The sequence below is a fragment of the Narcine bancroftii genome, chromosome 2 (assembly GCF_036971445.1).
Source record: "Narcine bancroftii isolate sNarBan1 chromosome 2, sNarBan1.hap1, whole genome shotgun sequence".
Taxonomy (NCBI): Eukaryota; Metazoa; Chordata; class Chondrichthyes; order Torpediniformes; family Narcinidae; genus Narcine; species Narcine bancroftii.
Window position 1 is genome coordinate 69,588,252 of NC_091470.1, and position 12,107 is coordinate 69,600,358.

The 12,107-nt window shown below is 44.0% G+C and overlaps 1 protein-coding gene across 1 annotated transcript in view; it reads left to right on the forward strand.

Moving 5' to 3' along the window:
* The first annotated feature begins 4,403 nt into the window (after positions 1 to 4,403).
* ero1a (endoplasmic reticulum oxidoreductase 1 alpha) overlaps positions 4,404 to 12,107 on the forward strand; it is a 39,217-nt gene continuing 31,513 nt past the window's right edge. The window contains exons 1-2 of the mRNA XM_069917019.1: positions 4,404 to 4,679; positions 11,935 to 11,982. Of these exons, the coding sequence (XP_069773120.1) occupies positions 4,512 to 4,679; positions 11,935 to 11,982 (216 nt within the window). The 5' untranslated portion in view covers positions 4,404 to 4,511. The remainder of the gene's footprint in view (positions 4,680 to 11,934; positions 11,983 to 12,107) is intronic.

Sequence of the window (12,107 nt, forward strand, 5' to 3'; positions counted from 1 at the left end):
TTCGGCCTCGAGGAAATTGACATTCTGGGCCTCAAGATTACCAAAGATGGCGCCACCCCCCTACCCAACAATGTGGAGGCCACGGTGAAATTTTACAACAGGTTCATCCCCATAGCCACCAAGATTATGTGCCTTCTTTTCGCTCCAATGTCGGGCTCGACGAAGGTGCTCAACTGGATGGACAAAGCCCAAGCTTTTGAGAAGACCAAGGAGGCCCTGGCTCATAAAACGATGCTAGTCCACCCACGAATGACCATACCAACGGCACCCACAATCCACGTGTCCAACACAACTGTAGGCGCTGTCCTGGAACAGTTTGTTAACAACTCACGGAGACCTCTTGCCTTTTTCAGTCGCCACCTGTGACCACCTGAACTGAAGTACAGCACGTTTGACAGAGAACTGCTGGCCCTCTACTTGGCTGTCCACCATTTCCGCTACTTCCTGGAGGGACAGCCATTCATTGTCTACACAGATCACAAGCTGCTCTCCAAGTCCTCCGACACGTGGTCTGCCCTACAGCAGAGGCACTTATCCTACGACTCGGAATTCACCATCTCCATCTGCCATCTCTCTGGAAAACAAAACATTGTCACTGATGCACTTCCCAGAACAGTGGTCAACATCTTATCGCAAGGCATTGACTACCATGATCTGGCTAGAGCTCAGCAAGATGACCCTGATACCTACAGCTTCAAGACTGTGGTCACAGGATTGCAGCTCCAGGACCTCCCACTGCACAATGCTTCTCTGTGATGTCTCCACGAGCCAATCTCGGCTGCTGGTCCCTGCCCAATGGAGAATGGTTTTCAACACGATCCACGGTTTGTCTCACCCACTCCATCTGAACAACAGTGTGGTTGGTATCCTCCTAATGTGTCTGGCACGGCCTACACAAGCAAATCAAAGAGTGGGCGAAAACCTGCATAGACTGCAAAGGTCCAGCAACACACCAAGCCCAAGTCCAGCAGTTTGATGGTCCAACACGCAGATTCCAACACGTCATAGTTGGGCCCTTGACAGTCTCCCAAGGGTTGCGCTACCTGTTCACAGTGGTGGACGGTTCATTCATTGGCCAAAGGCCATTCCCCACCAAGATGCCTATACAGATATATGTTCCAGGGCTTTCCTCTCCACTTGGGTATCCCGTTTTGGTGTCCCAGCGCACATAACGACCGACTGAGGAGTGCAGTTCACCTCTGCTCTGTGGAACGAAATCTCTTAAACTCTTGGGCACCCAACTGCATCGCACCAAGGCCTATCATCCTCAGGCCAACAGGCTGGTCAAGCGCTTCCATCGTCACCAAAAATCAGCACTCATGGCACAGCTTGCAAAACCCAACTGGGTAGACGAACTGCTGGGGATACGCAGAGCACCTAAGGATGACCTCAAAGCCTACTCAGCTGAACTAGTCTATGGCGAGACCCTCGCAGTCCCAGCCCAGCACCCAATCAAACCACCGACACCACAGTCATCCTCGAGAGACTGCAAAACAAAATGGGCTCCCTTGCACCACCGCCACGATCGCGACACGGTCAGTCATCTTGCAACTACCCCCCAGACTTATCCTCCTGCAAGTATGTATCCTTTGAGGGACGCTACAAGGTGCTGCAAAGAAATTCAGGGGTCAAGGAAGAACTGTTCACACTAGACCATTTGAAACCAGCCAACCTGGACTTGTCACAACCAGGTCCCCCCAATGGAACGTAGGGGTCGGCCATCGAGACAGCAGACCTCACCCTCTACGCATCGTGAGACCATCAGTGTCAGATCTTGTTGGGGGGGGGGTGTGGCGACGCACATAGTTGTAGCGGCGGCGAACCAGCCTCACTTGTCACACGCGGTCTGCAGGGCAGCCATGGCAAAGATGGTGTCGTGGGACCTTCTCTTCTGGTCCAGACTGGAAGAGCGTGTTTGTGCTTGCAGGACCAGACATAGCCTTATTGTGCAAGGCACAATTCAAAGTAAAGCGATCGTGTTACTTGAGCTCTCAGCCTGTTGTCACAGTCTTTTTGCTGCGCTCACGCCCAACCCGCAACAAGGAACCTGTACTCACAAATCTCTTCCACATTTTCCTGGAGGCTTTAACACCTTCCCAAAGTGTAGTCCCAGAAATGAAATTACTACAGTCAAGACATGAACAAGTGTAATTTTCTGTTTTGTACTAGGCTTTACATTAATAAATCCAAAATATTTACATATTTTAAAGAGATTTCTCAAAAATCCATCAGCTTTAAAAATGAAAACTGAAATTTTTTGTTACTCTCTCAGCCTACATTCCACTTAAAAATCATTCCATATTGGCTGTATTACCTTTCTTCATATTTTAAAACTTTTCACTTCTGTCCATTTGCTCCTAAAGTTTTTTCCTTTTCTCATCATCAGCAAACTATGACATTATTAGAAAGGATTTCAAAATCCAGGAAGTTAATACTCATTGAAAGGAGTTAATAGGTTAAATTTTAATTTAGACATACAGCACAGTAACAGGCCCTTCTGGCCAATGAGCCCAGGCCCCCCCCAAATACACCTTCAATCCCTGTACGTTTTTGAAGGAAATACCAAACCCTCGAGAATAACATTAAACAGAAAAGACTGTTGACGCTGTGATTGTGGAGCAATGCACAAGAGCACTGGAGAACCTCAGCAGGTCAAGCAAATTCTATAGGAAAGCGAAGGGATACAACCAAAATTTTGGGTCTGGGTGGAAAGCTGGCAAGCATCTGAATAAAAAAGATGGTTGGGGGGAAGGAGCACAGACAAACGGGGCATAGGTAGATAAGCGTGGCGTTAAAAAAAAAACTGAGAAGTGACAAGGAGAAGGGGTAGCTCTTTGAATGGAGAGCTGGAGGAAAAAAGAGAGAGAGAGAGCGCGCGGGAGAGGACAGACATGTTGGTGTGGGAATGGTGTGTGGAATTGAAATGGTTGGCCACTAGGAGTTCTCGGGAGTTTGCAGCACAGTGAGGGTGCTCAATGAAATTATCTTCCAATGTCTGTGTCCAGTCTCTTTGATGTAGAGGAGAATAGTGCTTTCTGCCTGAAAAATTATATAATTTTTTTCTGCACCCTGAACAATAGCCAATTGTGCGGTTATCGTTGTCTTTAATACTACCAGCGTTGTCTCCGCTCCATCCTCAACATCCATTGGAGCGCTTTCATCCCTAACGTCGAAGTACTCGAGATGGCAGAGGTCGACAGCATCGAGTCCACGCTGCTGAAGATCCAGCTGCGCTGGATGGGTCACGTCTCCAGAATGGAGGACCATCGCCTTCCCAAGATCATGTTATATGGCGAGCTCTCCACTGGCCACCGTGACAGAGGTGCACCAAAGAAAAGGTACAAGGACTGCCTAAAGAAATCTCTTGGTGCCTGCCACATTGACCACCGCCAGTGGGCTGATATCGCCTCAAACCGTGCATCTTGGCGCCTCACAGTTTGGCGGGCAGCAACCTCCTTTGAGGAAGACCGCAGAGCCCACCTCACTGACAAAAGGCAAAGGAGGAAAAACCCAACACCCAACCCCAACCAACCAATTTTCCCCTGCAGCCGCTGCAACCGTGTCTGCCTGTCCCGCATCGGACTTGTCAGCCACAAACGAGCCTGCAGCTGACGTGGACTTTTACCCCCTCCATAAATCTTCGTCCGCGAAGCCAAGCCAAAGAGAAAGAGAAGAGAAGAATACTACCGATAATGATTGGGCATAATGCAGTCAATTCACAATTGATGTTACAATAACTCTTCTGATGCTGGTAAAGTATTTTATAATTGCCACTATAGGAACTGCTGATTGACAATCGGATTTTTAAAACAGATCTTTTGCAAACTTAATTATTCTACTTTTCTTAAAGAGTTATGGATGCCTGGAATACATTGCCAGGGGTGATGGAGGAGGCTGGTACACCAGTGGCATTTAAAAGACTCTTGAGCAGAAATAGAGGGTTTAGATTGTTGTGGAGTAGGTTCACATGGGTGGGCCGAAGGATCTGTACTGAATGCGTTGTAATATTCTAGGTTTCGACAAAAAAGTGTTTGGGCTCTGAAGTAGTGGGTGAAATCAAACTACATACAGACTGAATGACCACCGACCCTACCTCAATTTCATGCAACGAATCAAGGTAAAGATATTATTGAGGGGGGGTCTTGGTTCATTTTTAAACGTTCCTCAACTCGCCGGCCTCACATTTAAATCCGTATAATCATTTATCCCATTAACGTTTGTACATGAAGGGATAGATCACACCGAGTCTCCCAGCTCGGCCCGGCTTCATCCCCACTCCATGCATGACAAAGCGAGTCCGAGGCAGCGCCGCTATTACTCGATGGCACCTGCCCTGGAAGCCGTGTTCACCAGTCCCCCCGACCCAACTAAGACAAATAAAGCAATGGCAAACGCACACTCTTTCAGGCGGCCGTCGATCTCCTTGTGCTCCAGTAATTTCTTCCTGTAATCCTGCAGCGCTTTCTCCCTCGGATCCGCCATGTTGTTGCCCGGGAACCGAGCGGTGCCTGATGGGATACGGCGAGAGGCCGCATTGCCAACGAGCGTCTCCTGGAGTGGGATGTGGCCCTCCCGCGACGGAGCCAGTCGGAGCTGGAGCTGGTGACGGGGAACGTTCATTCAACTCGTTGGGCGCAGAGCGGCCTCGTAAATATCCACCCGATCTGGTTTCGGGGAAGGTAAAGACGAAATCTGGAGTCCAGTGTGGTGCACAGTCATTCCAAGTGAAGCAACTCTTGTGAATCTACAGGGGAGCCTGACACAGACAAAGATGCTTCTGGCCGTGGCAACTGCAAGGACTTTTCCAGCGGCCCACCCCTTCAGTCCCACATCATCCCATTGGCACACTGACATGTCTCTTCAACATCTCAGTAATTCCATGCACTGCTAAATTGAGGCCTGTAGATTGGAAGAACACATCTTGGTGACAATATCGACGTACAATTTTTGTTAATCTCATCCCCCAGCCTCTCCCTTTTCCATATCCCTTCTTCCTGCTCTCCAACTCCCCTTGCTTCTCTCAGAGAGCTATTTTAGCCATCTGCCCTCTTCCCCCATAGCCTCTTTCTCCTTCCCCTCCCACATGATCCACCTATCACCTGGAAGGCTGTACTCCTTCCCCTAGGCTCCTACCCACCTTTTTATTCAGGCATCTGTGATCTTTGGCTCTCCTGAAGAAGGTCGCAGGACCAAAATGCCAGCCGCCTTTTCCTTTCTGTGAATGCTGCATGACCCGAGTTTCTGAGTGCACTGGTTCAGGGAAAGGCTTGCTCCAGACTGATGTTGCCCACAATTGACAAATTTAGAATTTACTGAAATAGATGTGAATAAAGATAGGAGTGAGAGAAATTTTACAACTAACAGCTAGGAAAACTCAGTTGGAGAACAAATAAGATGGTTATAAATCATAAAATAGAGAGAGGTTAGATATAAGATTGTATACAGTGGTATTCCACATAAATGTCCTTTGGACCACTGTTGTTCATTTACCAAGGATTTGTATTAGGAGTTGGAAATAAAATTTCAAATTTTGCAGAAGATACACAATCAAGAGATGCAATTCCCAAAGTGTGATGAAATATAAAGTGATAACTGCTTTTTTAAAGTACATTGGTGTCAATCTTTCCTGTAGAGTAAATTCAGGATTCAGAGATAATATTAATACTTTTTCTCTCTACTGTCTTGAAGTGCTTCACTTTTTGCTCTTGAAGAATAGGACCATGGAAGCTGGGCTATTCCCAGCAGCTTCATTCAGAAATATTTACATACTTTATCAGTGGTGTTGGGAGCTTCTTTTCCAGCTATGGAAGTACCTGACGTACTGCCAGTTTCGAAACACTGAATCTGTTAGTTTATTCTGTTGTTGAAAACCTCAGAGGGGAGGGAACCCTGTCTTCCCAAGACTTCACTGGGGAAATCACCTCTTGGAATCTGCATCAGGTTAGGCCTTGCTAGAGGAAATCAGACGCTGTTAACCAAAATGGATTGCAGAGCTTTGTATTAGGAGCTAAATTACTTGTTATTTTTAAAAAGTTTAACATTTTTAATTATTTATGTATTAAACCTGTGTTTTAGTTAATTTATAACATTAATTTTTTTTAAAGTTGCCGACTTCAATATTTTTTAACATCGGAGGCATTAAAAATCAATTAAAATTCGCAAGTGGCAAAGTTAGGGGTGGGATAACGCCAACAGCCATAATCTTCATTCAGGGGCTTTTTGGGTTTTGGGCAAACTTGCAGCACTACCAGAAATCCCACTGATACTGAACCACCTGACTCTTGAAGATCAGCTTGCTGAAGGCCAGAAAGACTTCCTCTTCATCTGATATGTATGAGTGTAAGGAATATGGTGAGGGTGTTTTTGATTGTGACGAGCCTAGCAAGTTGTGTCTCAATATCGTACATTTAAATACAAGTCTGTGTATAAATAAAAACTCATTTTGAATTTAAATTAAAGGACTGATAAATTGAGATATTTTCCCATTTCAAGCTAATGATGAGAAATAGAGCAAATTGATCTATCTAACCAATCTGCCTCCTCCACGCCTACACTATTGATCAACTTTGAGAGGACCATTTTATCTACATTCTATCTCTACTCATTCATTCATAGCTATAACAATGACTGATCTTTTTAAAAAAAAAGTTTCCAAATCCCACATGGCCTTCTTCCGCCCACCTCTCCAACCTAGAGTTCTGGACACTTGCATATCCCCATTTTATTTGATCCACCTGTTCAGGGCTAACAGTTTCATCCATAAGACATCATCTCATCACTTTATTCTTTTTCTTTAAATCATATCTCTTTTTGACCTAGTATCTCCTTCATGTCTCAAGTCAATTTTTTTTTATAGTGTTTCTTTGAAGTATCTTTGGCTGTTTTGGCCGATTGAAGAATTTAAACTCAAATTATTGAAGTTGTTCAATAAATACAAATTGGTGTTTTTGTTGCTTTTACAGTCAAACTAATAGATTTTCTTTCTCTGCCTGAAACAAAATTTCAATTTTTTCCACCAGCCAATGGCCCTTTCATGCAAGATTGCTAAATCAGGCCTAAATTTATGCTATAACTCAAATTAAACCTGAGGATATTTAATTCTATACCCATGAACTCAGTTTGATCCCTGTGTAAAAAGGACAGTGAGATCGATCACTTTCACACCCAATTTCTTTAAAGTAATTTGAAAAATAGCTGCAATAGTTAAATGTTAATACACAAAAGATATGGAGAAACTCAGCTGGTGGAAAAGATATATAAATTGGGCTAATTTTTAAAATTTAAGAAAAATTTTGACAGGTACATTGATGGGAGGGATATGGAATGAGTGTAGGTCAGTGGGACTAAACATAAAAATAGATTGGTAGACTAGAAAGGATGAAGGGCCTATTATGCTGCAATGTTCTATTGTTTTATGGTTCTAACCAATGTTTCAGACCTGGCCCTTTGTTAAGGTATGAGCAAAAAAGTATTGGTGAATTTGCAGGGGTCATCTCATCTGGTGCTTCCACTGAGGCCTTGTCTACATCAGAGAGATGCAGATTGGGAGATCGTTTCAATGACAATATTCACTCTGTTGTTATAGTGGGGATCTCCTAGTGGCAAACCATTTTAATTCCCATGCTGACATGTCAGATTAGATTTCAGATTTATTGTCAGAGTACATACATGACATCATATACAACCCTGAGATTCTTTGTCTGCAGGCATGGCAAAATTACCACTTATTGGTTGTGCAAAAAAAATCTGTACGCAGCATATACAAGTAAACAAATAAAGAACTCTAAACAGATAATGAATGTAAACAAATCGACTGCATTACAGAAAGAAGTTTTAAAAATCAATAAAGTGCACAAGTAAGAGTTCTTAAATGAGTCCCTGATTGCGTTTGTTATTGAGGAGTCTGATGGTGGAGGGGGAGCAGCTATTTCTGAACCTGGTGGTGCAAGTCTCGTGGCAACTATACTTCTTTCCTGAATGTAGCAGCAAGAACAGAGCGTGTGCTGGGTAGTGTGGATCCTTGATGATTGGTGCTGCTCTCTCACAGCAGTGTTCCCTGTAGATGTTCTTGATAGTAGGGAGAGTTTTGCCAGTGATGTTCTGGGCTGAGTCTACTACTTTTTGGAGGGTTTTACGCTCATACTAGATCGTGATGCAGCTGGTCAGCACACTTTCCTCCACACATCTATAGAAATTTTCCAGGGTTTCTGGTGTCATACCAAAACTCCGCAAACTCTGGAGGAAGTAGAGGCGCTAACGTGCTTTCATCATGATGCCATTAGTGTGTTGAGTCCAGGAAAGATCCTCCAAGATAGTGACTCCCAAAAACTTAAATTTGCTCTTATTTCCCCAATGATCACTGGATTGTATACCTCTGGCTTACACTTCCTGAAGTCAACAATCAGCTTCTTAGTTTTTGTGACATTGAATGAAAGGTTATTGTTAGTACACTATTCAGCCAAGTTTTCAATCTCTCTCCTTTATGCTGACTCATCACCTTTCTTTATACAACCCATTACAATGGTATTGTTCACAAATTTGTAAATGCTGTTGTTGTACCGAGCCCCATAGTCGTAGATTTAAAGTGAGTAGAACACAGCCCAGTACTGATGGGGATTGTGGAAGAGATGCTCTTGCTAATCCTCACTGATTGTGGTCTGGAGGTGAGGAAATCCATGATCCAATTACACAATGGGGTATTGAATCCCAGGTCTTGGAGTCTTCTGATCAGTTTTGAGGGGATGGTGGTGTTAAATGCTTAACTGTAGTCCATAAAGAGCATCCTTTGTGTAGGGCTAGTGAGATGGCATCCACCGTAGATCAGTTGCTACAATAGGTGAACTGGAACATATCCATGTCACTGCTCAGACAGGAGTTGATGCGCTTCATCACCAGCCTTTCAAAACACTTCATCACTGTTCATGTGTTAATGGCCAATAGCCATTAAGGCAGATTACTACATTCTTCTTGGGCACTGGTATGATTGACACCTGTTTGAAACAGATGGGTACCACACCCTGATGGAGTGAGATATTGAAGATATCCGTGAATATATTGGTAGGTTGGTCAGCACAGATTTTTTAATTCTCGGCCAAGTACTACATATGGGCCAGATGCTTTCCTCAGATTCACTCCCCTGAAGATACCTCAGATGGGATCAGGAGGTGCGAAGGGTTGGCTCTTCGCTGTTACTGTCATCAAATTGGGTGTAGAATGCACTGAGTTCCTCTGGGAGCAAACCTTTGCCATCTGCTACTTCACTGGATTTGGTTTTGTAGCAGATTATGGCATTTATGCCCTGTCACAGCTGTTGACTGCCCCTTGTTGTTTTCATTTTCATCCAGAATTTCCACTTCACCTGGGAGATAGCTTTTCGCAGGTCGTACCTGCTCTTTCTATCAGCATGTTCCAGATTTCATTGTTCATCTGGGCTTCTGGTTTGGGAAAACACTGAATGATTTGCTGGGGACACACTCATTCACTCCTGTTTTAATCAAGTCTGTGACAGCCCTGGTGTAATCATTTGAGATCCACACCTGAGTCCTTGAACACTACCTAATCTGCTGACTCAAGGTAGTCCTGCAATTGTTTTTCAGTCTCCTGTGACCACCTTCTAGCTGTCCTTGCATCTGTGGCCTCTCTTTTTTGAGCTCTGTCTGTGTGAAAGCAGAAGGAGCACAGCCAGGTGATCCAACTTGCCAAAATGCAGTCTTGGGGGAAAAAAATGGAAGACCTGGTAAGAATAGTTTCATGCGCTGCTGTTACGAGCCCAAAGGACCCCAAAGCCCAGCAGCAATAGACATTCACCAAGACAAGTAATTTTTAAAACAAAAGTTTGCTTTAATTAACTTTAAACATAAAAAAAATCAAACTTTAACTTATCTATACACTTAACTAACCCAAATTTACCCCCTCTAATTCTAAGCACATGTGTATGTAATTGTGTGTAAATTTAAGAAAAGTTCTTTGGTTCACAGTTCGATCTCACTTCTTCTTCCAAGTTCTCTGGATGCAGGCAATTCTTATACTGTGCACAGAACTTAACATGTATAAAGTTCACCAGGCTTTGGTGCTCGAAAAGGTAAATGTTTACCGCTCAGGAAGGTTCTTGTAGGGTTTGCAGAGAGAGATTTATTGTTCCAGGATTTCCACAACTGAGGTACCACCATTAGTCACCTCAAGGTCTCGCTGATAAAACTTGCCCCATCAGGGTTTTCCAGATGGTAACCTCTTTCTTCAGGCTACCAGAGTTCCTTTCTTTTCTTCTTATTCCAAGAGAAACATCAGACAGATAGCACTTCCAGCCATCCACTGCTTTGGAGCTTTCCGTTTCCAACCAGCTCTTCCTGGCTTGTTTCAGCCGTGAATATTCAGTCTCTTTTCAGTGTGACACACACGAACGGAGTCTCTCTCTCTCTCTCTCTCTCTCTCTCTCTCCAACTCTCAAAAAGCCCATGGGACTCTCACTTGCAAAAAAACCCACCTTCTCCAGCAAACAACAGGAGTTTTACTCCTTGGTCATCAAGCTGTTGCCTTAAGTAAACAAAACCCTGTGCACTCTGTCAAAACCCTTGAAAAGAGCTTCCAACAGCCAGTGTCTCCAGTCCATTCATTTCATAACATCATTTCAATGAGCACCTACTTGTGAAATGTGCTTAGCATTCTCCATAGATCCTGCAATATTATTGTCTTTCAAATAAGATCTGTTTTAAAATGTGTGTATGTATGTAACCTACTGTCATCTTACCAAAATTCCTCCTAATATTTATCCATTACACTGCCAAACTGAGACCATCTGCAAATTGGAGGAACCACACCTCGTATTCTGTTTGAGCTCCCTCCAACATTAACATCTATTCTGGTTTCTATTAGCTCCTACCACCATCTTGCTCTTTCCCTATCTCTCAGTCTCCTTTTCTCCAGTTCTGCATTCACAGAGCTACCACCTCCCCAGATCAATTCTCAGCTTTTCTTTCCTGCCTGGCCTAACTACTCCAACTATGGCCTCTCGCCCTATGCTTCTGCACCTGCCCCTTCTTTCCTTCACCCCAACCCCTGCTTTTTTTAATGAGATGCCTGCTTGCTTTTTGCTTATGCTTTGATGAAGCCCTCAGGCCCAAAACTTTGGTTCTATGTCTTTGCCCTCTATGAACACTGCGGAGCCTGCTGAGTTTATCCAGTATTTTTGTGTATAAATTACAAATACAGCGTCCGCAGACTTTCTTGAGTCATTGAAATAATTAAATGGTAGTTTGAAGGCAGCAATTATAGTTTAACTAATAACTGTAAGAAGTCAATTCTTAGAATAGCGAGACGCTGCCTCATCTGTATTTTAATCTAATTCGCTGGAATTTGGTTTGGGTTAAGGTTACAGGCAAAACACATATTAACATAGAAAGGAAACGGTAGCGTATGTAACAGCGTATCACTTCGGTATGTGCCTTAGTTTTGCCGCATGACACATCAGATTGAATATATATAAATCAAACACATTTTATCCACTTCGAGTGCAATCCCCGCAACTGGACCGCACGTAATCCACGTCCTCAAAATGTTTAAAGGAAGTGCCGTTTCCATCTCCCCAATGCATTTATAGAGCGAGGCACTTCGCAACATTCGGCTAGTTAAACAGTAACAATCATCGTGTTGTAAAATAAAACGCGATAGCGTAAGGCTTTTGGACACCTGTTCTTGGACGATCGCGACGTGCGAGTTTGGTGTTATATGCAAGGAAGTGAAATTGACGAGAAGGCGGGATCTCGGTTTTAAAAGGAAACCTTCAACGAGTCAAGTTTTTGTGCCCACGGTCGATGTTGGCTTCTTTCAGCAGCCGTAGAATGTGGTTTGGAGCAGTTTGGTGAACAACAAGGGCGAAGAAAATAATTCATAATGCTGACTTCCCTCCTTCTGATGTTCTGTATGTTTCCACAACAGGGGCTGCAAGACACTGTTCCAAAGGGTGATCGAACACATTACCATCAGGTGAGACGGACATTATAATATCAGCGCCTTTATTTCGCCGGATTGGGGGAAAACTGATCAAAAGAGCGTAAAATGTTCGTCTGACTACCCTTTGCGCAGAGGTACTTCCTGTGTCGTGGGGACCA